Genomic DNA, 26,206 nt, shown 5'->3' with positions numbered 1-26,206 from the left:
GCATGCCCGGCCCGCCCGGAGGCCGGGGAGCGCGCACTCCCGGCGGCCCTCGCGCGCACTTCCGTCCGCGGCCGCGCGCGCCCCTAGAGCTCGCGGACAGTGCTGGGGGTCCTAGCGGCGCGTGGCGATGACGTCGCCGGAAGCGGGGACGATAGAGACGCGCCGCCTCAGCTGCGCGCGCCGGCTGACGAGAGAGCGGCAGGCGAGGAGAGCGGTGGGCGCGGGACCCTGCCTGGCTGGCTGCGCAGCCCGTGCCTGAGACCCGGACCTGAGCGCAGAGGGTACGAGTCCCGCCCCTGCCCGGGCCGGAGCAGGGCCGGCCTCGCCGAGTCGCAGCCGCTCTCCGCGCGCCGCCCGTGTGCCAGGCCCCGGGCGAGGCGGCGGACGGAGCGGACGATGGGTGACGAGCTCGACGGCGAAGTACGGTGAAGGGAGACCCTGGCGGAGCCGGGGGCGGGTGGTGAGATGGGACGGGGAGGGAGAAGCTCGGAGCGCGCGGGCCCCAGCCAGCCCGCCTGTCTGCTGTCTCCACGCAGGGCCGGGCGTGCGTGGGGGGCCCCGGCCAGGACGGCCCCAGCGTGCCGGGCAGCCCCGCGGCCCCGGGCCCCCATCAGGGGGAGGAGCAGGCCACGGGGGCCGGGGCCGCGGGACCGGGTGCTCAGCCGGGGCCCTACGGCTACATCCGGGCTGGCCTGTTCACCTCGGAGATCTTCAAGCTGGAGCTTCAGAACGTGCCGCGCCACGCCAGCTTTAGCGACGTCCGGCGCTTCCTGGGCCGCTTCGGGCTGCAGCCCCACAAGACGAAGCTGTTCGGGCAGCCTCCCTGCGCCTTCGTGACCTTTCGCAGCGCCGCCGAGCGCGACAAAGCCCTGTGTGTGCTGCACGGCGCCCTGTGGAAGGGCCGGCCGCTCAGCGTGCGCCTGGCCAGGCCCAAGGCTGACCCCTTGGCCCGGAAGAGGCAACGGGAGGACCAAGGGGAGCCACCTGCCACCCCCGCCACGTGCATTGCTGATGTGGTGACCCCTCTTTGGACGATGCCCTACGCGGAGCAGCTTGAACGGAAGCGGTTGGAGTGTGAGCAGGTGCTGCAGAAGCTTGCCAAGTGAGTGTGGGTGCAGACACTCCTGGGCAGAGCGCCCATCGGCGGCTCCCTGTGCGCTCAGCCTGCGCAGATACCCCTTTGGGGAGCCAACCAGTAAAAACCCTGTGTTACCGGTCGGGACAGTGAGGTCCCAAAAAGGGGCCCAGGTGCTTGGGCAATTGGAGCCTGACCTCTGCCCCTCCTTTGCCCCGCAGGGAAATCGGGAGCACCAACCGCGCCCTGCTCCCTTGGCTGCTCTTACAGAGGCACAAACACAACAAGGCCTGCTGCCCACTGGAGGGGGTCCGGCCATCACCTCAGCAGGTCAGGGCCTCTGCTCTCACAGAAGCTCCTCCCTCCTGGCTCTTCCATCTCTCTTCCTGCTGCGCATCTGCTTATGGTTCTCATCAAGTGCTTGTTAGTTGTAAGCCTTTTGCTCGGGGCTGCCAGGGCCTGCAGGGGAACCAGGGCCTTGGTCACTGCTGTCTTTTGCTGTGCACCCTCCATGCACGAGTGCTGGACCGCTGGGGTAAGGGTGGGCATCTCTGTTTCCTTCTCCTCTCTTTGCAGACCGAGTATCGGAACAAATGTGAGTTTCTTGTTGGCGTTGGGGTGGATGGGGAAGACAACACAGTCGGCTGCCGGCTTGGCAAGTACAAGGGCGGGACGTGTGCTGTGGCAGCCCCCTTCGACACCGTGCATATCCCTGGGGCCACCAAGCAGGTGGTGAAGGCTTTCCAGGAGTTCATCCGGTGAGGACACGTGGCTGGGCTGGTGGCTCCGGGACATCCCGAGGCAGTCTGGGAGCAGAAGACCTGGGTCCTATCTGGGGGGTCTGGTGGGTGTGGCTGGAGGAGAGAGCAGGGACGCTGCTCACCCTATCTTGGTCGGCAGATGTCAGGGACTTAGGGCCATCTGTGGCTCCCACAGGTCCACTCCCTACTCGGCGTATGACCCGGAGACATACTCGGGTCACTGGAAGCAGCTGACCGTGCGCATCAGCCGCCGTGGCCAAGCCATGGCCATTGCCTACTTCCATCCGCAGGTCTCAAGCGGGTGGCTTGCTGGGGGAGGGGTGTCTGGGCCAGAGCAGACTTCGACACAGTCTCATGGGCTTTTTCTACTGCCTGCTCCAGAATCTGAGCCCTGAGGAGCTGGAGGGGCTGAAGGCTTCTTTGGCACAGCACTTCATGGAGGGGTCAGGCAAGACCAGCGGGGTGACTTGCCTCTACTTCGTGGAGGAGGGACAGCGGTTAGTAGTCCAGGTGGGGCTGGGCGGGTTTCTCCGAGGACTGGTGACACCGATAGACCCACCTTCCCGCCCACAGAAAGACCCCCAGCCAAGAGGGCCTGCCTCTGGAGCACGTGGCCGGGGACGAGTGCATCCGCGAGGACCTGCTGGGGCTGACCTTCCGGATTTCCCCTCACGCCTTCTTCCAGGTGACCAGATCCCTGGGCTCCGGGCTGGTGCAGCAGAGAGGGGAGAGCATCCAGGCAGGGAGCTGCCAGGGCTGTGAGGTCGGCCACCTGGAAGAAGGGCTACTAACCGTGGCCACTCGCTAGACCCTGGTGACCACCCTGTGGGAGGGTGGCTTGTGGGCACGACACCAGGCTCTGGCACTGGTGGGGTCTGGTATCTGCTGCTGCAGGGGTCTCATGGGTCCAGCTTTCAAGGAGGTGGGAGGGGGGCAGCATTGAGTTGCTTTCTTGGGCCGGGAGACTGGGTGTGGATGGAGGGGCCCTGGGGCCCTCAGGCAGTTAGAGGTGGAGAAGGGAGTCGGGGGGGGGGGCGACCAAGAGCACAAGCGCCTGGGGATGCAGACACTGGGGGGCTGGTGGGCAGTGGATAGGCTGCTCTGATGCGTAACCCACACCCAGGTGAACACCCCCGCGGCTGAGGTGCTCTACACGCTCATCCAGGACTGGGCCCAGCTGGACGCAGGGAGCACGGTGCTGGACGTGTGCTGCGGCACCGGCACCATCGGCCTGGCTCTGGCCCGGGTGAGCCCTCCTACCCCGGTCAAGAGCATGCTCTCCCCCACCCCACCCTTGTGTCGTCACCCGTCCTGTCTGTCATGACCCCCCTAAGATGACTTCAGACTGTTCCAGGTCCTCTTCCGCTGCCCCCCAGAAGGTCCAGGGGTGGGGAGGGGTGCCATCAGTCTGCCCTGTTTTTGCTCCAGAAGGTAAAGAGAGTCGTGGGGATCGAGCTGTGCCAGGAGGCTGTGGAGGACGCCCGGGTGAATGCCCTGGACAACGGTGAGAGCTAGCGGGCCTCACAGTGGGTGGCAGGCCCTGTGTGTCCCTCCACAGGGCACCTGGGACCCACCCAGTGGCTCCTAGGGCTCATGGGGTGGGGGCAGAAAGGGCCCCTACTGCGCGGACCTATTGGGCGCCCACGATGCCTGGGGCTGCCCCGCAGGGAAGGGTTTTCTTGAGGTGTCTTCTGGGGGCTTCTGGACATGGCTGGGCAGATCTCTGGGGGGTGTCCCGGGCCTCATGGCAGGGCTGCTGCTCTGTCACCTCCAGAGTTGAGCAACGTTGAGTTCCATTGTGGGAGGGCCGAGGACCTGGTGCCTGCACTGGTGAGCAGACTGGCATCCCAGCAGCTCATGGCCATCCTGGACCCACCCCGCGCCGGTCTACGTGAGTGGTGTCCACCTGAGGGGTGGTGTGGGGAGGCAGAGGGTGGCCCACTAGGCTGCCTGGTCTCGGGCCCCTGTCTGCTCCTTGAGGGGGAGCCATTGGGGACTCTCCCTTGAGGGGTCTGTGCCTCCCCAGATTCCAAAGTGATCCTGGCTGTCCGCAGAGCTGAGAACCTCAAGCGACTCCTATATGTCTCCTGCAACCCCCGGGCAGCCATGGGCAACTTTGTGGAGTGAGTGTGGGGCATGGGTGGACGGGGCCTCACCCCAGGAGACCCGGCTGTACCCACGCAGTTGACCATGGCACTCCCTCCCATACAGTCTCTGCAGGGCCCCGTCGAACCGGGTGAAGGGCAGTCCCTTCCGGCCAGTTAAGGCTGTGGCCGTGGACCTGTTCCCACAGACCCCACACTGTGAGATGCTCATCCTGTTTGAGAGAGTGGAGCACCCCAATGGTATGGGGGCCCTGGAGCCCCAGGATCCTCCAGTCCAGCCCCCACCAGGGCCCCCAGGTGACACCCCACCAGAAACCAGGGCCTCCCCTGCTTCTTAGTCCTCTGGGGCAGCAGAAACCAGCCTTTCCAGAACAGCACCCAGACTGCATCATGGGCAGAATCCTGGGGCTCCCCAAGTCCTTGCCCTGCCCGGCCTGGCATACTCAGGCAGTAGCCACAGAGGGTACAAGACCCCTGTCCCCGTGGGCTCCTGTGGCCTGCTCTCCCCTCACCCCCAAAATGGGCCGCAAGGGCTGGAATAAACAAGTGCTGAACTACCAATGTTTGTGATAAGAACTCAGAGCCTGGCACACAGGGACTCTCCTCTACCCTCACCACAGGTGCAACGGGGCAGGGCCAGAAGCGCTCATAAGAATTGGCCCAATTGGAACAGTTCTCCCAGCTCTTCGCGTGGCCGAAAGTCCCGGTGTCCCAGCAGAGAGCCTGCTGTCTGACAAGAGACACAGGCCTTGTGGCCAAGGGCCAACTGTACACATGGTGTGGGGAGCACAGAATGAGATGCTGCCCTACTGCCCTTCCCCACCCTCATTGCAGTCCCATCCCCAAAGGGACATACCTCCCAGTGACCACAAGAGCTAGGGGTGGGGTTGGGACACCACTCAGCTGCTCTGGCCTTCAGGGCAGCTCTAGCCAATTAAGGACCACCTCATGGCCAGAAGAAAGACAGACCAGCCATTTCCTTTTGGACATTTTGCTTTATACGTTCAGACAATCAAGGCTCACCCCTATAGCCATGGCCCAGCTGCCACCTGGGAGGTACACGAAGGGTGGTGGCCACCCAGAAGTGGCCTCCGCATAGGCTCCCCCTGCCCTCTGCCCCCTCAGTACGGCTGTGTTCACAGGATACTTGCACCCATACACGGGACAGAGGAAGGACTCGGGGAGACCTCAATGAGGCTCACCTGCCTCCAGTGTGCACAAAGCTTTGGTTCGAGGTGGTGCATCTGACTGTTTTAAGGGCAAACAGTTATAGTCAAATGGTTATTCACAACTGCAGAAAGGGCAGGACAGAAGCAAGTGTGTAATTACAGCAACTCGATTTGCGGACTCTCTTTTACAAAGGTCGGCACAGGCGCCAACCTCAGTCACGGGGCGTGGCAGGGCATAGAGAATACTGTCCTGTAAAAACACCACCCATAGGGGAGGTGTCAAGCACTGTGCCATGAGCACACGGTGCCCTGAACAGGTGCCGGGGGCGGGGAGCCAACGGCTCCCAACCAACTTGGACTGCTGGGACTCAGTGGGAACAAATCTACCCCACACCTGTCCATAGGGGCCACCTAGTCACCTGGCTGCACCAGACGGCTGCTCTCAAGACCCAGTGCCGCCCCAACATGCTCGCACCAGCTCTGGACAGGAGCACCAGCATGTGAACACACTGCACTGAGGGTCGTTTCCTCTCAAGTCCACGAGCTAAAATGCATTAACTGTTCACATCTGCTACGTGATTCCAAATCTATCTTCTACTCTCACTGTAAAAGTTTCTTTCCAAACGCTAAAATATCATAAAAGCTTTAAAAATTGATGGGTGGACAGACTTGACTGTGCAAAAATTTAGTAAAAAACTGCCAGAGGCCAGCGAAGGTGAGGGGCCTCAGTGTCTAAGAAGGCATGTTTTGGGGGCATTAAGACTTACTCAGAAGAATGGACTGCACCCCCCCAGCCCAGGCAGGGGCAGCAAGCTGGGCAGGGACAGGTGCCTTCATCCACGTCACGGGCAATGCATTTCAAGGCAAAGAATGATCACCTTGGTGGTTTGCCTACAGCCTCTGAAAAATAGTTCTGATACTAAGTTGTGTTTATTTTAAACCAAAGAGATCTGAAATACTCCTTCCTAACTATAACTTTTTTGGAGAAAAAAGGAAAACCCAGGAGGCGGGGAAGGGGATGGGGTGCCAGCGTGCATCTTCTGGCCAGGTCCCTACGGTGCCCGCAGGAGCACCAGGCGCAGGGCTTTCTCATTTCATGTCATCCAACTATCATTTCTTGTCAGCGCCTGTTACATACTAAAATTCATGAAAACCTTCATAACACCAGTCTGCAGCATGTCCACACAAGCAGAGGTCCATGGCGACCTCCCACCTTTCTGTGTCCACCTGTGTGGCAGGCTGAGTCGATGCTTTAACATGGCCACCCAGACCTGTGGGTGGCCCCCAAGGAAGAGCTGCGTGGACCTGGCTGTCAGACACGCAGTGGCAGGGGACCGTGGACTGGAGACCCGGGGCTGCAGAGTGAGGGCAGGTCTCCCCCGCAGCAGAGCTGGCAGCCCCTGAGCCCGGACCACCAGCCATCACACGTCCACAGTGCACAGGGGCTCGCCGCCAGGCTGCGCAGATGCCACAATGGACATCTTGGGCTTCTTCCGCGTCTCCTCCTGGAAGAACAGCCAAGGTCAGGGATGTAGGCGACATGGGAACCTGCAGCCCAACCTCGGTGAAAGGCCGGTGGCGGGGCTGCAGAATGTGCGCGATCGCAAGTCACCGCGTGCTGGCACTTCTGTGGGCATCAAGACGCATGCCCGGGAGTGGAGGGTCAAGGAGGTCACAGCCACCAGGGGTTTGAAGCTGCCCCGACAAGCCCTACAGGGACCCCACATCAGTGCACAGGAGGCCAGGGCCACCAGCTCTCCAGCACTGCCACAGCCTGAGGGCATGCGGACAGGCCTCACCCTCTCCTCCGCCAGCCTCCGCATCTCCTCCTGCAGTTTGCTCAGGATGTGCAGGTTGGGCTTGTTCTTCCGGGCAAACTGCTGCAGCTCGATCACACTCTTGTCCGACGTCTCCTGGGGAGCAGAGTCCGCTCGCAGGACCGTCTGGGGTCACCCCTCCCTTGACCCGCCTGGCTGGCTGCCTGCCAGCTGTTCCCCACTTCTGCCACTGCCTCCTGTGCAGGGTGCTCCCCCGGCCCCCTTGGCCTCTGACATAGCCACTGGCCAGGCACTTGACATGCCCAGAGCCCTCAGGCAGGAGCAACCAGGACACAGCCTCAGCCGGGGGGACAGCACACTGCAGGACAGGACTCGCCCCGGCACTGCGGCCCCTGGGAGCCTGTGGGGCCCAGACGCTGAGCTCCCTGCAGGCCCGTCGAGGGTGAAGAAGCCATATCTGAGGATGCCTGCTGGCCGTGGGTGCCACACTCCCCTGCCTCTGGATGGACCCCTCGCCCGCCAGCTCCAGGGGGCTCCCACCACGGGCCCAAGCAGGCTTTCTCCCCTCACTCACAGCCCAGCACAATGCACAGAAGTAGAGCACAGACACGAAGGCAGAGGCTCAGCAACACAGGGCCAAGCACCTCGGGGCCCAGTGTCCCCTCCCCTCACCCACCCTGTCAGGCCGAGAGCAAGGAGCTCTTCACAGACGGCCTGGGGGTCACCCCCCACAGTCCCCACCCTCCACACCCACCACTCACAGGGGTGCTGGTGACCCAGACCGTTTCTGTAAACGTCAGGGAAAAAGTCAACATAAACCTCGCTTCCCTGTACTTCTCTCCACCCCAAACACAAAAACCTAAGGGTATTGGCTAAAATCTTGAGATCTTGGCCCAAAGAGCAGAAACAAAACAGATGACACACATGGGCTGTTGAAAGTTGGTGGCCAGGGAGAGCTGTCTGTGTATGGTCTGCTCGCTCTCCCTCTAGCCCTGGCCCGCACCCCATCCCCTCCCCATGCAGCCAGAGCCTGACTCTGCCCCCGGCCCCCTGTGCCAGTGGGGGACCCCATTACCTGTTTGACCATCTTGCTGCTTTCACGGCCATACATGCGCAGCAAGGACCCCCAGTTCTTGACGTGTGGGTGCAGCAGCTGAAGGATCTTCTGAGAAGCTAACTGTTTCCCAACTCGCTTATTCTTGCCTGAGAGGAAATGTAGAGAGAGGGAGTCACAGATACCAGCCATCCACAAGGCCACCTCGTCCAGACAGGGGTACTCCCGACGGGAGGGGGCAGAAGGCGCAGCCGCTGCACTGGGCACAGCACCTCAGCCCTGCCCATCCTGCAGAACAGCCCATCAGAAGCTCGGGGAGGTCAGGACACACCCAAGGCCATAGCTTATGAGGCCTCCCGGCCCCCAGCCCACATCTGCCGACACAGAGGACGCACCTGCAGGGCAGACACAGGGGTGGGGGAGCATCCAGAGGGCATCCTGTGCTGGGGACGTTTCTAGATGGAGAGAAGGTGGGGCCAGGGTGCAGAACAGGCCTGGAGAGCAGCAAGGGCCTCTGGCTCAGATGGGGGATCTATCCTATGCCCTGCCCACCTGCTCAGGGCTGGCCTCAGCAAGGAATGGTGTCTGCAGGACACAGGGCACACCCAGGGCCTGCTTGGTCATGACCTTCTCACTTACCCAGCGCTGGTCTGTGTTTACAGTAGTTACACAAAGTTCAAGTAAGGTTATATCCAAACACCAGATTAGGTGAAGAGCACAGTTGGTGCCCAGCAACAGCAGAGGGCCCTGCGGGGGGCTCTGCTGCTGTCTTAGGAGGCTCCTGCTCCCTTTACAGGGACCGAGGGCTGGACAGGGGCAGTGGTGGCAGCCGCAGGGGAGCAACACAGCCCAGCCAAAATGACCAGCCTGGGGACGGGACACCCACAGCTGCACTCAGGTCAGCTGTGACTCAGACGTGGACATGGGATGCTGTGGGCACAACCGTGGGCAGTCAGCAAACAACTGAGGCTCGGCTGATGCCAGGGCAGTGGTCCTCGGGATCACTGAAAGCCTGTGTGTGGGTGTATTGGGGGAGGGGTGTGTGTCTTACACCAGCCGCGCACTGTGTGCTTGCCACACGCCATGACATATTCACTCTTCTGGTTTTTACCAGGAACCACTTCAAACTTGATGGAGGTGTCCCCCATCCCATGGTTTCTGTAGGAGAAAACAGACAGTAGGTGACATCAACTGAGGGGGAGGAAACGGCTGCTTCCAGAAAGCCCTCCAAGGGCCCATCAAGACAGAACCAACCCTTCTCGCCAAACCGCTGCTCCAAGGAGGGACTCTCCCACCACACGCCATCCGGCCCCTTGGGTGGAAGGGTGCTGGGCACCCAAGAGAGGCTCCCATGCCCGATGGCCAGGGAAGCGCCCCCCTCCCCTTACCTTTTAAGGCACTCATGGAGGATCTGGTAGGGAGATAGCAGTCCAGCCTTGCTGGTCAGCTCGTAGACTCGCGAGTCCTCGATACTGATGTGGTTAAAATACTACAAAATGAAGCAGCCGGTCATAGTGCTGGCCACTCCCGCGGCCCCGTGAAGCGGCTCCCGTGCTGCCGCCTCCCCTGGGGCCTCCTGCCCCCACCACTACCTCTCGGAGACATTGCATCCCACATCCCACACCTCCCCACCCAGATGCCCGAGACACAAACGAGGAATGGCAAGGGCCGGGCTGCCTGCCGCTGGCCTGGGGAGCCCATCCTGAATCAAGAGGCTGATCAGACGACCGGTCAGAAGTCTAAAGACACACAACCTTCGGAAAAAAGCTTGAAAACCATCATAAGTGAGGTTATAGAAGAGAGAAAGTGACCAGACACGGCAGAACAGAAACGTGACCAACGTTCTTAAGAGGCGACGCCCAACTGGTTCAGGGAAGAAAAAGGAAGCTGGTGACAGGGGCGTTGCCAGCCCAGAGGTGGCTCTGACCCCATGGCCCCCGGCTCCCACTCAGGAGTGTGGGCCCCCTCCCGGGTTGGCCATAACGGAGAACCACATGCTCCTTTGAGGCCTCTCAGAGAGGTCCCTTCCCAGACTGTCCAGCTTCTAGGGCCCCTCGGCTTGTAGCAGCATCAACCCCAGCCCTGCCCTCTTCATATAGAAGCCTTGGAACCTGCTGCTCTGGCAGAGAGGGGGCTTCCTCCTCACCCAGCATCAGGAGGAGGCCCTGGTTCCAGCAAGCAGGAAATCATCCCCCTCTAAGCACAACCCCGCGCCCCCAGCACCTCAATGGGTCCGCCAGCCAGAGGCACCCCGAGCCCCTTAGTCAGGGTGTCTGCAGAGGCATCGCTGTGTGAGCCAGGCTGCTCAGACCCCTGGCCACGAGGGATGAACCCAACCCCCAGCACCACCCCTCCCCGGGCACTGGGGGAGGCAGAGGACAAGGCTGGAAGTCCAACCTCCGACTACATGATGGTTCCCCTGGCAACCAACCCCCATCCTCGGGGCTTCCAAAATTCACCTCCTGAACATGAACTCAGGCGTAGTTGAAGGGGTTAGAATAGAACGTTCCCTTCACTTTTATCAACTGGAACTATTTCAGGAACTGGAGACAAAAACCAAACGTTAATTTATTTACTACGTTAGAAGGTCCCACCAGGAACCAAGGACAAAGACCAAACGTGTATTTTATATCACAATATCACAAACACATACACACCTAACAGCCCCAAAATACATGAAACAAAACCTGACAAGTGAAGGGAGCAATAAACAATTAAACAGTAACAGCTGGGGACTCAACACCAGTCCAGACAGAAGACCCACCAAGAACGAGAACAGCAAACCCCACACCAGCTCAACCCACAGACGCCTGTTCACTCCACTCAGAAACACACAATGCACATCCTCTCAGGCGGTCACAACACAAGCCTCAGTAAACTTAGAAGGACTGACTGAAATCACAAAAACTATGTTTTTGAACCACAATGGAATTAAGTTAGAAATCAATAACCAAAGGAAATTTGGGAGATTCACAAATATATGAAAAGTAAATGCTCCTAAAATAACCACTAGTTTAAAGAAAAAAATTACAAGAGAAATCAGGAAAATACCTTGAGACAAATGACAAAAGAAACACAACACATATTAAAGCAAAATTATGGGATGCAAAATAGTACACAGAAGAAAATTTATAGCTGTAAACTCCATATTTAAAAAGAAGACCCCAAATCAATACCTTAATCTTAAGACACTAGAAAAAGAAGAACAAACTAAACCCAAGGCTGGCAGAAAAAAAGAATAATAAAGGCAAGAGCAGAAATAAATAGAGAATAAAAAACCAATAGGAAAAAATCAACAAAACCAGAAGTTGGATATTTGAAAAGACGAACAACATTGACAAACCTTTAGTCAGACCAACCAAGAGAAAGGAAAGACTCAAACTGCTAAAAATCAGGAATAAGGGACTTCCCTGGTGGCGCAGTGGTTAAGAATCCACCTGCTAATGCAGGAGACACGGGTTCGAGCCCTGGTCCGGGGAGATCCCACATGCCGCGGAGCAACTAAGCCCATGTGCCACAACTACTGAGCCTGTGATCTAGAGCCCATGAGCCACAACTACTGAGCCTGCGTGCCACAACTACTGAAGCCCACGTGCCTAGAGCCCATGCTCTGCAACAAGAGAAGCCACCACAATGAGAAACTCGCGCACCCCAATGAAGAGCAGCCCCTGCTGGCTGCAACTAGAGAAAGCCTGCGTGCAGCAATGAAGACACAATGCAGCCAAAAATAAAAATAAATAAAATAAATTTATTTTTAAAAAGTTTAAACAAAAGGATCATAACGGAATACTATGAATGTGTATTTGCCAAGAAATTAGATAACCTAGATCAAGTGGGAAAACTCCTAGAGAGACACAAAATCCCAAAAGTGTCTCAAGAAGGAGTAGAAAATCTGAAGATGTATAACAAGCAAAAACATTGAATCAGTAAATAAATAACTTCAAAACCAAGCAAAGTCTAGGCTTGGACTGTTTCACTGGTGAATTCTACCAAGTGTTTAAAAAATTAATACCGGGACCTCCCAGGTGGTCCAGTGGTTAAGTATCTGCCTTCCAATGCAGGGGACGTGTGTTTGATCCCTGGTCAGGGAACTAAGATCCCACATGCCGCGGAGCAACTAAGACCGTGTGCTGAAACCTCAGAGCCTGCACGCCACAACTAGAGAAGCCTGTGTGCTGCAATGAAGACCCAGTGCAGCCAATAAATAAATAAATAAATAAATGAAGGAATAAATATTGTGCTTGCATGGTATATCTTTTTATTTTTGGCTGTGTTGGGTCTTCGTTGCTGCGTGCGGGCTTTCTCTAGTTGTGGCAAGCGGGGGCTACTCTTCATTGCAGTGTGCGGGCTTCTCATTGAGGTGGCTTCTCTTGTGGTGGAGCACGGGCTCTAGGCTCACAGGCTTCAGTAGTTGCGGCACACAGGCTCAGTAGTTGTGGCGCAGGGCTTAGTTGCTCCACAGTATGTGGGATCTTCCTGGATCAGGGCTCGAACCCATGTCCCCTGCATCGGCAAGCAGATTCTTAACCACTGTACCACCAAGGAAGCGTGTGGTTTATCTTTAAAAAAAAAAATTAAGGGCTTCCCTGGTGGCGCAGTGGTTGGGAGTCCGCCTGCCGATGCAGGGGACACGGGTTCGTGCACCGGTCCGGGAGGGTCCCGCATGCCGCGGGGCGGCTGGGCCCGTGAGACATGGCCGCTGGGCCTCTGCGTCTGGAGCCTGTGCTCTGCAACGGGAGAGGCCACAACAGTGAGAGGCCCGCGTACCGTAAAGAAAAAAAAAAAAACTAATACAAATCCTTCGCAAACTATTCCACACAATGAAAGAGGAAGCAACACTTTCCAACTCATCCTATGAGGCAAGTATTACGCTGATACCAACACCAAAGACATCATGAGAAAAGAAAATACAGAACAGTACCCCTTATAAGTACAGCTGCAAAAATCCTTAACAAATACCAGTGAGCCAAACCTATCAACGCATAAAAATGATTATACACCACGACTGAGTGGAATTTATCCCAGGAATGCAAGGTGTGTTTACCATTCAAAAGTCAATGAAACACCCCCCCCATCTGTAAAGTCAAAGACAAAAACCACGAGATCATCTCAACAGGAACAGAAAAAACAAAATCCAACACCCATTCTTGACAAAAACTGTCAACAAACCAGGAGTGGAAGAAACGTCCTCAATCTGATAATACTCACAGCTCACACAGCACGTGAAGTGGAAGAGGCCAGTCGCAAAGGAACATACATCGTATGATTCCACTGACAGAAGACGTCAGAATTGGCAAATCCAGGGACAGAAAGTAAATGAGTGGCTGCTGGGGGTTGAGGGGCTGGGAACGGGGAGAATGGGGGTGGCTGCTAATGGGGACAAAGTTTTTTTTTGGAGTGATGAAAATATTCTGAATGTACAAAAATCCACTGTACTGTGTAGTTTAAAAGGGAAAAATTTATGGTGTTATAAAAAAGAATGCATTCTTCAGAGTGAGAAGCCCTTGCTACAAATAACCATAGGACCATATTTACCCAAAAAAACTTTACAAATAGTTTTAAATGGTTCTTAACATAAAGAACAATCTAGGTTTTGCAGCCTCTGCCTCAAAGGCTCACTCCACTTTGGATCTGCTGTCAGCAGAGCATGGCTTCCTTCCGAAACATTTACCCGCAGCTTCTCACGACCCTCGGCAAGACACAAGGACAGAAATCTCTGACAAGAACATTTCCTCTGCTTGCAAAGACAAGCAGGTCTCCTCTTTGATGAAATACAAGAGACGGAGCACCTGGCACCTGGGCGATTAAACCCAAGCACAGCCTGACACCAGCGTGGGCTCACGACCCTCACCTCCAGCTCCTCGCTGTCTTTGGGCTTCTCCTCAGAGGTCTGTTTAACAAAGTCTGGGATGAGGATTTCCAGCGTGGCCCGGGCTGTGGAAAGAGGAACACTGAGGGTGAGGGTGGGGTCCCCACGGCCGAGGGAGCCTGGGCCCCGGGTACAGAGCCCCAAGGGCCTGCACGTGAGGCACAGGCAAAGGGTGTGGTGGGGAGCAGCAGCTGGGCCAAAAGGACACTCTGGGGAGGCGCCTGCAGGCCCGAGCGTAGGGGTGGCGAGAAGCCGAGTGCAGGCACCCCATGAACAGGGGTGCAAAACGAAGAGCACGTGGGGAGGAGCATGGGGTGGGGGTGGGAGGCGAGGCGCCAGCGCCATGAGGATGGCCCCACCCACTATGGGACCCTCACAGGCTTCTGCTCCGAGACCCCAGGAACGCCCCACTTGTGAAGCAGAAGAGCCTTTGGAGAGAATCTCTCTAAAATTGACAGGAGACCTCCTGGGGACCGGGCAGAGCTTGTGAACCCAGCACAGCTTCACACGGGGTCAGCCAGACAGTAAGGTGGGGTCCCATCACCCTCGACATTCACCACCAGAAGAGAGCAAGGCCCAGGGGCACTCTGAGCCCCGGAGCACAGACACTCCACCAACCCGAGACTCGGTGAGACTGCGATAAACGCTCCGCACTCTGTAAGAGGCAGAGCTGCTCTGAAGACAATGCGGCGATGGGGGTGCCAGGGCCCGGGGTGCATCCATCACGTGCCTGCGATGTGGTCCACTCCCCAGAAGAGGCCAAATAACCCTGGTGCTGGGGCTAAGCGGCTTCTGGAAAAGCACGCCAACAACAAGGAGTGCCGGGAATATAGCCAGCAGCAGGCCACGGGCAGGAGGAGCATCAGACTTCCACCAAAAACCACCAGCTTTCCCAAGGGCCTGCTTGGCTGTGTTCCAGGAGTGGCAGTCCCAAGTCTGGAGCTGGAAGGACTTGGAAAATGGTCCTCATGGACATCAAAACCACCTGAGGAAGATGCCGCCTGTTCTCCTTCTCAGCACACCCCTGCCTTGCTGGGTTTAAACAGACGGTGCCCTGGGCTCAGGCAGCACAGAGCAACCAGCATCTGTGAGTGCTGGGGACGGGGCGGGAGGCGCTGGCCCAGCCATCTGAGTGGAAAAGGGTCTTCTACTTTCATTTCTCACGTTTTACTTTTTCTATTTGAATCTTTTCCAGTGAGTACATAATTTAAAAAGATCCAAGTAGATGATTACATAAATAAAACAGACTTGCCCCATCCACAGCCTTCCCTAGCCATTGGTGGGCCAACACGGGTCTCTGACACCAAGCAGGCACATTACCAGCTTTATTCTTCGCGAGTTTTTTGCTGCTTGCCGTTCCAGATCCATAGGTCACACCATCGATGGTCACCGAGGCACCAAAAGGCTCACTTGGGTTCTCTTAAAATTAAAATTACCATTTTAAAACACACTTGCCAAGACGTTAAAAGCATACGTGCACACACACAATCTGCTCGCGCTGACAGACAGACGAGGTGGGGGTAGGGCTGCTGCTGAAGGCAGAGGCCTGCGGGGGGGGTCCCTGAGGCACTGGGGTGGGGCTGAGGGACAGTCAGCAGGCAGAGAGCATGGCCAGGAAGTCGAGGGGGACAGGGACCAACGTCTGAGAAAGATGGACGGAGGAGTGCAAGGGGTGGGATGCAGACATTGTGAGCCAGAGAAGCAGGAAGACAATAGCGGACGCTGAGCTTCTGGTTTTCACTAAGGAGTGATGCGGGCGGCCAGAGGACAGCTTGTGGCCATTGCAGGGCTGCAGCCCCTCCACCCTCGGAGGCGCAGTGGGAAGGGGGTGCGGGGAGGTGACCATCTGATCCCCCTCGACCTCCCCTCTCGTTCCTACCCAGCAGAGGGGAATGACAGTCAGCTCCCACCTCCCCAGCAATGACCCCAGTGACGTGCTTGATGCTTTAGGAGTGAGATGGGGAAGGTCACACTCACCACATTCAAAGAAGTTGTATACAGGGCGGACCTTGAGGACGCGCTGCATGTACTCATGCAGGATGCAGACCTCCGACTTCCCATTGGGGTTGATGACAAACTCTGTGACAAGAGGGGCCGTCTCAGCAACAGCGGGGGCTGCAGCGACCACACCCCAGCCCGCGGGGAGAGGACCTCTGCGCCGCAGGGCAGACACAGGCCGATGCAGCACCCTTGGAACACACATCCCAGGAACATCAGACCTGCGAGTCCCGTTCACCTTTCTTCGTGGGCGCGTCCTGCACAGACAGAGTGATGAGCTTCTGATTGGCCGGCAGGATGGGCCTCTCTGACTCAGCCTGTTTTCGCTTCATTTCTCGGTTGAACTGCCGACGCTCAGCCCATGTCCTGAACTTCTTCACGGTAACTTGCTCAAAATCAAAGCGCTTCTCCAGGTAGTTCCGAAACTCCTCGAGGTCTACACGGGATTCACCAGAGACCCAAGTCACGGGTGGAGGTCACGCCCTCCACCCGGTGAGCAGGACAGGTCCCAGCCACACGACACCCCCTTCCCCTTTCCTCTCCAAGGGCGAGGGAAGTAAAGAATCACGTCCCTTCATTCTGCCAGCTCAAATTACCCTGCCAGGTCCCCTAGGGACAAATTTCTGGCATGTCCTTTAGTTTATTTAGAACAAGAATAAGAATACAAAAATAAAAAAACAAAAATGAATCTAAAAAAAAAAAAAGCCAACCGCAACCAGCCTTTGGGACCTTTCTCCCCATATGGAAACAGGTGCTGGACGGCCAGCAGCAGCCGAGGCACCACGTGCCCACCATGGCCGCCCCCACGCCCTGCAGCAAGTAGGCAGCTCAGGGCCATGGCACTTGTTCCACCTCTCCCCCAGGACCCCAGGGCTTCCCATCAGTCTTGCTGGCGCCCTGCCTGCACCCCTCCTCCCACCAGGCAGATGCCTGAGATTCCACGTGAGCTACAGAACAACGTGCTTGCACACTTAGTGACAAACCAAAACCACATAGTTCTTTACACATGAGTGCAGAGAAGCGAGTCTGGAAACAAGCGCCATGAGGTCAGAGGTGGGAGGCAGTTGTTTTCAGAAAAACAGGAGCACACTCAGGTGTGTCCTGCATGTGCGGAAGGACGGTGTAAAGAGGCAGACCGTCAAGTTAGAGTCTTATAGGGAGGGCTCCCTTCCAGCTGTGTCCCGAGAACAGCCCACCCGCTGACAGAGCTAGCCGGGACGGGGAGCCAGACACCACTGTCCCCCTCCTCAGCAGCAGCCCCAGCCCCTCACATGCAGGAGTTCCAGACAGGCCGGGCAGTAGCACAGAGTGAGAGACCCCGAAAACGCATGGGGGCTAAGACAGCCTGCCACCATGGAAGAGATGCAGGAGGGACAGGGAGGAACGCCCCACACCTGAGAGCAACTGAGGGTCTGAGAAGGGGGCGGCATCCACACCACGTGGTGGAGACGCCCACTCTGCGCACTGGTACACCAGGACTCCATGCGAGCATGTCCCATTTTCATGAAAAGCAAGACTTGAGGAAAGATCGCGAACATGACCAAAGAAAAACGCCATCTGCAGGGCAGCACCAGTGTGCGGGTCGGGAGCAAGAGGTCAGCAGGCAGAATCTCCTAAGCTCAGGGAGACGGCCTCTCCAGCCATGCGGGAGTGGACAGGCAAGCACGGACAGGTCCCTTCCTCCTCAGGGACCAAGTTCACTCTGGAAACTTACCAACTGATTCATCTTTGCACACTTCCACCTTGGCCTTCACTTGCCCCAGGGCCCCGGGGGCGGCCTCGGCCGCCAGTGGATCCTTCTCATCTGGGGGCCCCAAGTCAGCCCCCAAGGAGTCGGGCTCTTCCAGGGGGAGCTCCAGCTCTGCAGATCGGCTCAGGGGCTTGGCGGGAGACACCTCCCCACAGGGGGCGAGCTCGCTGTTTTGCTCCCTTTCCTCATTGTCTTTCATTTTCTTGTAATGCAGACAGGGGATACTACTCAGAGGAGGGTCATGTTTCTGTGGACAGTGAAATTGCAACACAGATTACAAGGATGGCCCCAAACATCTGAACGTCCGATGCCTTTCACCTGCCTGTCTGGCTGCAATGCAACGTGGGCAGACATGCATGCTCCTCCTGCAACTTACGAGACTAAATTCATGACTGATGTGTCCCCTACCCGTATGCTTCCCGTTCCCAAGAAGTATGGCCTGGACCAGGTGACCACCCGAGACTCTCGGTGCAGGTACACGGGGACTCCGGAGTTATGGAACGTCATGATCCACCCGTCCGGCAGTGGTTCCGTAGGTGGACGGCCACGACCTGCACAGAAGACAAGAACACCCTGCAATCACTTAAAGACACTTGTAACTGAGTAAGAACTGTCAGGACGTTTCCAAAGTTACAACCCGTGTCAGAAACAACAGCAAGGTGGACCCAACGTTACAGAGAACCTCTAAAAAGTAGGAGGGGGGAACACCCCGCCCTCCACTAGAGAAAGCCCCACCCAGCCCCACCTGCAAAACTCTGCTCTCCCTCTGCTGCTGTGCCTGTCCCTCTGGGTGTGACCCACAGGCTCCAAGTCCCTCCGTGCAGCAGGAAGCTGTCCACCCTGCTCACTGCTATACTCCCCAGCCTAGAACGGCACAGGTACGCCACGGAGCCTAGAGCAGGGTTCTGCAAGACACAGGGCCTCGCCACAGCTCTGCCTCCACGGCTGGCAAGCACCGTGGACACTGACTCCCCGCCCGCCTCCCACAGGTGTGGCCAGAGGCACCGCAGGGCCTGGGTAGGCTTCGCTAGTAACTGCACATCTGTGGATCACTGCTCCCTGTGACCAGGTGACAAGCCTGTGCTGTTCAAGCTGCTACTGACAGCCCTGGCTGCTGAAAAAAGCACATGGCAAAGACTGAAGTAAAACTTATTTTTCTTAAGGGTATTGGGAACAAGTTAAAAATTCAGAAATGGAAGTGAAAAACCAAGTGAAATCTAAAAAGACACATACGAGTTGAAAACAGCACCAGCTATTCTCACAGAAAAGGGAATGACACCCTTGTGCCAGGTCTGACACCCACACCTGGCCAACACCAGCAGACACCTGTGTCAGGACAGCCCTGGGAGGGAATGTGAGGTTGGACACGCACAGACCCCGTCAGGCACCCCCATGCCCACCGCGGGCTGGGCTGGGAGCTGTCTGCAACCAGCTATGGGCTAAGTAAGGAGAAGGAGGCACTCACACAGCTCAAGCTGAGCACATCATGGGACAAGGCATGTCTGCGATAGTGAGCTGTCACAGAGTTGGCCCAGCTGCCCGGAGAGCTCGCGTGCATCTCATAGTCTGTTACTGTTCCTGTTGCGGCCCACTTGGCAGACGCGCGGCCCAGCACTGCCAACATGTCCGCTCTGCAGCCAGGAGACTGTACGTCGGCCACCCTCGGTTTCCTCCCATCACGCTGGCCACCTGCGCTGGTGCTCAGCAGAAGATGTAACCTGTGTGCCTGAGTCCTGTGTCCCTCCAGCCCCTTTCCACCGCCCACCTGACACCTCCACCTAGACACTGAGAGGTGCCTCCAGGCCAAGACAGAAACAGACACGGAGACCCCTCAGACCTCTCCGCATCAGCAGGGGGGCTGCACGGGCCAGCTCTGGGCACCCCCTGACCGCTCCCCACCGCGTCTCCGACCCCTCCACCTCTGCCCACTCAAAGTGCAGGAGTCACACGTGCACCGCGAGCCGTGCTTTCAGACCAGACTGTGGAACGAGTCCTGCTTGCTTCCAGTGGCTCCCCCGATACTTGGCACAGAATCTAGAACCCGGACTGCAACCATCACCAGCCACCATGCCGAGCAACCGCCTCTGGGCCCAGCATCCATACCCCTGGATGCCCCCTCCCCAGGGATCTGCCCAACCCCCTCAGAAGGCCTCTCCCCACCACGCCGCACAAGCCCAGCTGCTCTGGTTTCCACAGCACCTGCACCACCTGCAGCTGGGCCATCATGCATCTGGGTGTGTCCTCACATCTTGTCTGTTTCCTATCACCAGACAGGGCCCTCCTGGCCTCAGACACACACCTGCTGCCTGACACCGAGGGCTCTCATGCCCATACATGCAAAGCCCCGTGAACACTCGCTACTTCCTGGCCCGACTTACTTTTGAGCACTGTTTTAATCTTGGTCATCATTGGCTGCACACTTGTCTCTCCGTCTGATGGGTGGTCGCTGTCTCCTCCATATTTCTCCTCCATCCGCCTCTTTTTGGGAGCACAGAGGCCCTCTTCCAGCAGAGCATCAACATCGTTGTCAAAATCATCCTGCAAAATATGCTGTTCAGACACCACAGCCCCCCGGTGCCCTCCAGGCAAGTGTCACAGTGTCACTGACAACGACACAGAAAGGAGGCGCTCTCGGGGGCCTAGGTGTGCCTCTATGTTGCGTGATCATCTGAAAAACAAATGGAATGAAACCGCCAGCTGAAGCACACGCTCAGGCAGGTGTGCGTGCCACCAGGGAGCGTGCCCAGCAGCTCCTTCCAACTCAGTTGGGACAAGGGTACGAGGCAGACCTGTCAGCCAAACTTTTCATTAGCAAAGTTTGAAAACCTGGACTCCTGACGGCTTTCTCTTTTCACATTTACGTTTCCACCTCCTGTGGGTGTTCTTTCCTCTGCAACATCAGCTTTACAGAGATGCTGCGATTCCCAAACACCTCTCTTTGGGTTTTGCTAAGAGTGCTCCAAAGGAGGGGACACCGACATACCTCGTAGGAGAACTTCAAGGCCTCTTCGTCCACTCTGTCTCTCTGCACGATCGCTTTAGCCGTGAGCCCGCCTGCTCCTTCTTCATCTAGCTCCAAATTGTCAGTAAAATCTTCTAACTCATCCAGCACTGCGTACTCCACTCTCTTTTCCTGATCCAGCTCATTCTCCTCATCCTTCTTATCCGCACTCTCACCCCCTACGCCTACCCCGTTACCAACACTCCCGCCAAAGGGACAAGCATGCATGTCTCCACTGACAGGGCTAAGGGCCAGACCGCACTCTGCCCGCGCGTCGCGCTCCGCTCCCGTGTACAGCACCTTCCTGTCCTTACTCCTGCAGCTCTCGGTAAAGCTCACGCTAATCTTTACATCCTTAAGCAACTTAAGGTCAGGGGAGAACTTCCGGACCGCAGGTGCGTGCCGGGCGGTGCGCGGGCTGTGGCCACTACAGTTCGGGTCTACGAGGAGGCGGGCCTTAGAGAAGGATCCTTTGGAGAGAAGAGAAGCTCCGTAGAAGTTGAGCGGGTCCTCAGCAGGGGGTTCGGCCTGTCCATCACCACCAGAGCCAACGTCCATTACCTCTGCATCACTGGACGTTTGCAGGGGAGGTGGTGGAGACTGTCCACGGGGCAGCGCTCGGAGGGGGCAAGCTTGGTTCTCCATCACCGCTCCTCCTGCGGGCTCACGCGGGAGAGGAGAGGGGCTCTCACATGTCTCCATAGTAAAAGTGATTAAGACTATTTTAAAAGACCAGAGTTTTAAAAAACCTTACATAAATCTATACAGCTAACATGCACAAGTCCGTCGAGACCCGGGTGCCGTCCTGCCCGCGCTGCACACGCTGGCGGCTTAGTCAAGCTGGCCACATTGCTCTTTTCATTAATGTAGACAGCTTTTAGAACCACTGCCTCAATTATTGGAAATCACAATGCACTCAGCTTAAATGACTGACGACTAAGCGAGTCTGTCCTCAAGCCGGAGGGGCACCCGTCTTCCTCCACCTGCAAAGAGACGTAAAGGCGCCGTCACAACGCAACAGAGCCCTCCGCGTCCTGGTATCAAGAGCCCAGTGCTATTGACAGAGCAGTGAAAACTTAAAAGAATGCTGCCCAAAAAGAGAACCTTCTATGCTTCAAAACAATCGAACTTTACTTTTTTCTTCAGAACCCAAATTGTACCTTAAGTCCCAAATTAAATACTTTATTAATTGTCCACTGTAATTCCAACTTGAGAAACACAAAAACCATATTATGTTTAGGCTCAAAAAGGATTAAAAAAAAAAATCCTCCACTAAACTTCACCGCAGCACCCCCTAACTCAGTTTACAAGGCAAGCCAGCATGCAATGCAAGGCTGCCCTTTCCAGAACACACAGAAGGTGTGCGGCTTCCCTCCAGCACCAGAGCGACATGGATCCACTCACCTGCGAGGGCCGGGTCAGTCAGAGGGCAAGCGGGAGACCCTCGGCTCAACTCTGCGGCACTAGGGCCAGGGGTTCTGTCACCCGGGACCCTGGGGCAGGTGGATGGGGACAGTGATGCAGCGGGCTGGGGGAGCCAGAGGTGGCGTGGTTCTGTTCCCGGGAGAGGTAGGGGTGGTGGCCGCAGGGAAGGGAGCCCAGCCAGGGTGGGTCAGGGGAGCCGCAGGAGACAGCTGGAGCCAAGGCACGGGGAGTCCTGGGAGCCGCCCGGAGCCTGGCTCCATCCTGGGGGGCAACAAGAAGCCACCGGGAGTGAAGGGACCCTCAGGCCACAATTCAGTCCCTACTTGAGAAGGGAGGCCAACAGCTGCGCCAGGCATGGTGCCCGTGCCCTCGAGAACAGCAGAGACACAGGGTTGACCGCACTGCTGAGTGGGCAGAGGTGGAGAGCTGGGACAAGGGGGCCCTGACGACCAACGAGGCCTCTCCCCGGAGGGACAGTCAAGCAGCGCCCGCAGAGGAGGGCGCCCCGAGCCTCTGGGCAGACCTGGCCAACGGGGCTGAGGCCGCCAGGACACATCAGCCAGGCGGTCACCCAAACCGCAGGAGAGGCCGCCCAGAGAGGGAATGCAGACCGAGAAGAGGGCTGAGGACGCAACTCTGGAGAAGCACGACGGAAGGAAGACACAAGGCTGAGAAGGCAGGGCAGGGGGCCATCCAAACACAGGGGCCTGCAGGAGGGAGGGCACCCACCAGAGCAGAAGCACGTGCAGAAACGCACGCATGTGCTCACATGTACACCCCCACACCGTGCAGACACACGCACAAACATGCCATATGCACGCGGATGCAGACACATGTGCGTGCCCACGCCCACTCGGGGCAGCTTGCTGGTTGCAGACAGAACAGTAAACAGCAGACACCACATGTTTAAGAAGTTTACAGTGAAGGGACAGAGTGTGGTGGTTGAACTTTGAAGGGGACATAACATAAAAACCAGAGACTTGTTTAGATTTGATTAATTCATCCAACAACTACCCAAAGACTACCTACTCTGATGGGGGCACTACCATGAACTACAGGGCAACGACCACTGACTGTCAATCTATTTCCTAGATTCTAAGATGTCTTCACATTTCTGATTTCAGTGGGAATTTAACATAATACCTCCCCCACAGGTATGTCTGTCAAAGGTGCTAAGGACCAAGGAAACATAGCACACAAATGATGACAGACTCAGAACCGCAGTGATCGCTGAGGAGGCTGTAGCCAGACACACACGAGGAACACTGAGTGGAGATGGGCCAGTCTCCTGGCACCAAGAAAGGTCATTTCAGAGAAGGACAGAAGGTCAGCATACCCAGTGCTACAGAACACAGATGTGACCAGGACCAAACCCCTTGGCACCAGGCAGGTCTGCAGAGACCCTAGCAAGAGCCAACTCGTGATTCTGGGGCTAAAAAGGCTAACATGAAGAGATGTGAGGAGACGGGGGGCACTGAAGACACACTCGGCACAGGACAGGGACACCTGCTACCACGTTCAAAGGCTAAGGGCAGCACGAAGCCAGGATGAGAATGATAAAAACTGAAGAATGGAAGCCTTGAAGAGCTGCACAGAGTGGAGTCTCCAAGAAGCCATGGAAAGTGTGGTCCTTGGAGCTCAGGGAAGCTGTCCAGCCCCAGGGGCAGCAGCTCATGCTGAGGGCTCCACAGCAGGCCATCCTAAGCAAGCTCCTTACCATCCCTGTTGCCTGTCGGTACCTATCAATACCTTCCAGGTGGCACACACATACCATTTTAGATGCTGAGGGCATGAGACAGACAAAACCCCTGGCCACAGAGCTCACGTTTTAGCAGAGAGACTGACAAGTAACAACTAAGAAAAACTGAGAACCGTTCAAGAAAAAACAAAGCAAGGAGTTGGGGAAGGGGAGGCAGCTTCAAAATGGGTAGGCAGCAAAGGCCTCACAGCCAACGTCCACCTGAAGGTAGAGGAGTGGGCCGGGTGGGTAGCTGGGGTGGGAGGAGGGGACATTTCAGGCAACAGCGAGAAGAGCAAAGGCCTCCGGGTAGGAGCATGGGGTGGCAGGTGACAGCAGTATGCCCAGTGGGGAGAGAGGAGGCCAGATCAATGAGGGCGAGGGAAAGCAGGACTCTGGCTCTTATCTTGAGAGATGGGCCACTGGACAGGAGGGTCCAAGCGGTGAGGTCACATGATCCAAGGTCAGCAGTGGCAACCAACCCTCAGGCAAGCCCTGTTCTAAGCACTTTAGGTACTGTCACTCACCAGCTCTCACACAGCACTGTGAGAAAAAGTTAAGGATAGAGAAGTGAAGCAACTTGCTCGAGGTCACACAGCTAGAAAGTGGTGGAGCTGCTTTACCACCCAGGTAAGCTGGCTCCAGTCTGTACTGCCTCGGGATTACAATCTTGCAGTTTAAAAGAAACACTGTAGGTCCAGAAAAACCCCAGGTGGGTGGACAGTAGGAGGAGCAAGGGTGAGAGCAAAGAAAAGAATAAAGAGGCTCACCGGGAGCTTGGACCAGCATGTCACGCTGGAAGTGGTGAGAAACTGTCCTGAGGGTTGCATGGAGGCCTAGGAGTGACTCCATACTCAAGGACAGAGATGTCACGTGCAGAGGTGGTGAAGGCAGCATGGGGAGTGTTTGGGGTGAGTGAAGATCACAGTTTAGGTTTACACATGGCTACTTGGCATCAAAGTAACGCGGGGGGATGTGGAAGAGGCAGCCACAGGCATAAGGCTGCAGCTCAGAAGGGAGGCGAGGGCTGGAGATGGAGATGCAGATGTCAAGGAGAGACGGCATTAAAGCCAGGAGACTGCACGAGATCACCAAGGAGTAGAGGGCAGCTCCAACCTGAAGCCGAGACTGGGCAAACCAGTCAGACTCACTTTCGTACCCCCAAGGTCACGGTTGGATTATAAAACCCCTGGGAAGTGCCCTGCACAGTGGCTGGCCACAAAGGGCTCAAAGGGTGGCTCTCCTGCCATCGGCCTCACTACTGCTTCAGCTGACTGCACACACGGATGCAAACCTTGCTTGCCAAGTGGACCATAAGCCAGCAGCAGACTTGCAGCAGGCTCCCCTGGATCCCGACACAGGGTAAAACCGAGACGCTTGGACAGTGCCCTTCACTGGAGTCCGCTTGCTGGGCTGGCATGGAGGTGCCGTCTGTGATGGTCCAGCGCTGTGGCTGCTGCCTTTCGCTCAAGCCTCTCGGCGCTGCAGCCTCCCGCCCAACCCAGCAGCAGTATGACCTCATCCCGTCCTTTTGTCATCCTCCATCGGCCTCACATCCCGCACTTACAGGCGGCACTGCCGACTGGCCATTCACTCCCTCTGGTGGGTGACCGCCTGTGGCAGGGTTTGGCCCACTCTACCGCCGCCAGGAAACAGGATCCCCGCCTAGCGGTTGGCCTGGCACAGTCCCCAGCCCCAGAATGGACTGTCGTGCACCGGGTAACAAGGTACATGCAAGCATGCAAACGACAAATCAAGTTCCTACCCTGAGCAACCCAAGTCCATCGGACGACACCTGACAGGTACCACTGTCAACAGGTTGCCACCTTCCACTTATTTCTATCATGGTCATTGTTACGACAAAACCACATCCTGATCACCTACGTGACACTCAGTCCGTGAGCATTTGGTGAAGACGGGCGACTTCTCAGATTTCCCAAACTGTGTTACACCCGGCAGGGTCCTGGGCGAGCGCCGCCCCTGTTGGTACCTTTCCCGCCTGAAAGCCATCTACGGCTTCGGGCCCGCGGGACGAGGGGCCTCCTCACACCCCGGTGTCTGCCCGGGCGGAAAGCGACCGGCGCGGCGCGGCGCCCCCCGGTCCGGGGCCCGCCCCCGCCCCCGGCTCCAGCCCAGACCCCGGCCCCCGCGGGCCCCCCGCCCGCGCTCCGAGGCCCGTGGCCATGATGCTTCACAAAGGCCGGGACTCGGAGAGGCCAGGCCCGCCCGCGGCCCCCCGCCCGCTCGACCCCGGCCCGCGGCCTCGGCCCGGGAGGGAGGGAGGGGAAGGGCGCGCCTCACGCAGGCCGCAGCGCCGCCCGCCCGCCCGCTCGGCCGCGGGGCGCCCCTCGCGCCCCGCACCTACCTCCGGCGCCCGCGGCCGGCGCGAGCTGCCCGCAGCCCAACTGCAGCGGAGATCCCTACTGCCCGGCCGCCGCCGCCGCCGCCGCCGCCGCCGCCGCCGCCGCCGCCGCCGCCCTCCA

General features: G+C 57.4%; 2 protein-coding genes across 7 annotated transcripts; one reads left to right on the top strand and one right to left on the bottom strand.

The window, feature by feature from the left end:
* Positions 1-63: 63 nt before the first annotated feature.
* TRMT2A (tRNA methyltransferase 2A) lies at positions 64-5,186 on the top strand. 4 transcript variants are annotated; one of them, XM_022551161.3, is made up of 13 exons: positions 99-420; positions 537-1,102; positions 1,297-1,405; positions 1,652-1,833; positions 2,012-2,126; positions 2,218-2,333; positions 2,410-2,521; positions 2,960-3,082; positions 3,265-3,340; positions 3,611-3,727; positions 3,863-3,959; positions 4,048-4,181; positions 4,562-4,701. In XM_022551161.3, exons 1-13 carry the CDS (start codon positions 397-399, stop codon positions 4,591-4,593), a joined length of 1,803 nt encoding a protein of 600 aa, XP_022406869.1. In that variant the 5' UTR covers positions 99-396; the 3' UTR covers positions 4,594-4,701. The 4 variants fall into 4 exon arrangements, with proteins under 4 accessions (XP_089750987.1, XP_089750986.1, XP_022406869.1 ...); XM_089894860.1 differs by lacking the exon at positions 4,048-4,181 and having other exon boundaries at positions 73-420; positions 4,562-5,186; XM_022551160.3 differs by lacking the exon at positions 4,562-4,701 and having other exon boundaries at positions 118-420; positions 4,048-4,544.
* DGCR8 (DGCR8 microprocessor complex subunit) lies at positions 4,917-26,206 on the bottom strand. 3 transcript variants are annotated; one of them, XM_022551157.3, is made up of 15 exons: positions 26,089-26,205; positions 21,315-21,543; positions 20,543-21,216; positions 19,938-20,097; positions 17,968-18,110; positions 17,524-17,806; positions 16,048-16,245; positions 15,789-15,890; positions 15,132-15,230; positions 13,794-13,876; positions 9,331-9,431; positions 8,994-9,100; positions 7,964-8,091; positions 6,910-7,023; positions 4,917-6,615 (listed from the first exon to the last, which is right to left on the bottom strand). In XM_022551157.3, exons 3-15 carry the CDS (start codon positions 21,203-21,205, stop codon positions 6,532-6,534), a joined length of 2,265 nt encoding a protein of 754 aa, XP_022406865.1. In that variant the 5' UTR covers positions 21,206-21,216; positions 21,315-21,543; positions 26,089-26,205; the 3' UTR covers positions 4,917-6,531. The 3 variants fall into 3 exon arrangements, with proteins under 3 accessions (XP_022406865.1, XP_089750985.1, XP_022406864.1); XM_089894859.1 differs by having other exon boundaries at positions 6,910-7,020; positions 20,543-21,543; positions 26,089-26,206; XM_022551156.3 differs by having other exon boundaries at positions 20,543-21,543.

Source organism: Delphinapterus leucas, chromosome 14 (genome assembly GCF_059928025.1).
Source record: "Delphinapterus leucas isolate spDelLeu-1000000601 "Yukka" chromosome 14, BTC_Dleu_Yukka2, whole genome shotgun sequence".
In the NCBI taxonomy this organism is placed as follows: Eukaryota; Metazoa; Chordata; class Mammalia; order Artiodactyla; family Monodontidae; genus Delphinapterus; species Delphinapterus leucas.
Note: the sequence above shows the minus strand (reverse complement) of the source record. Positions and strands in the feature narration are given on the sequence as shown.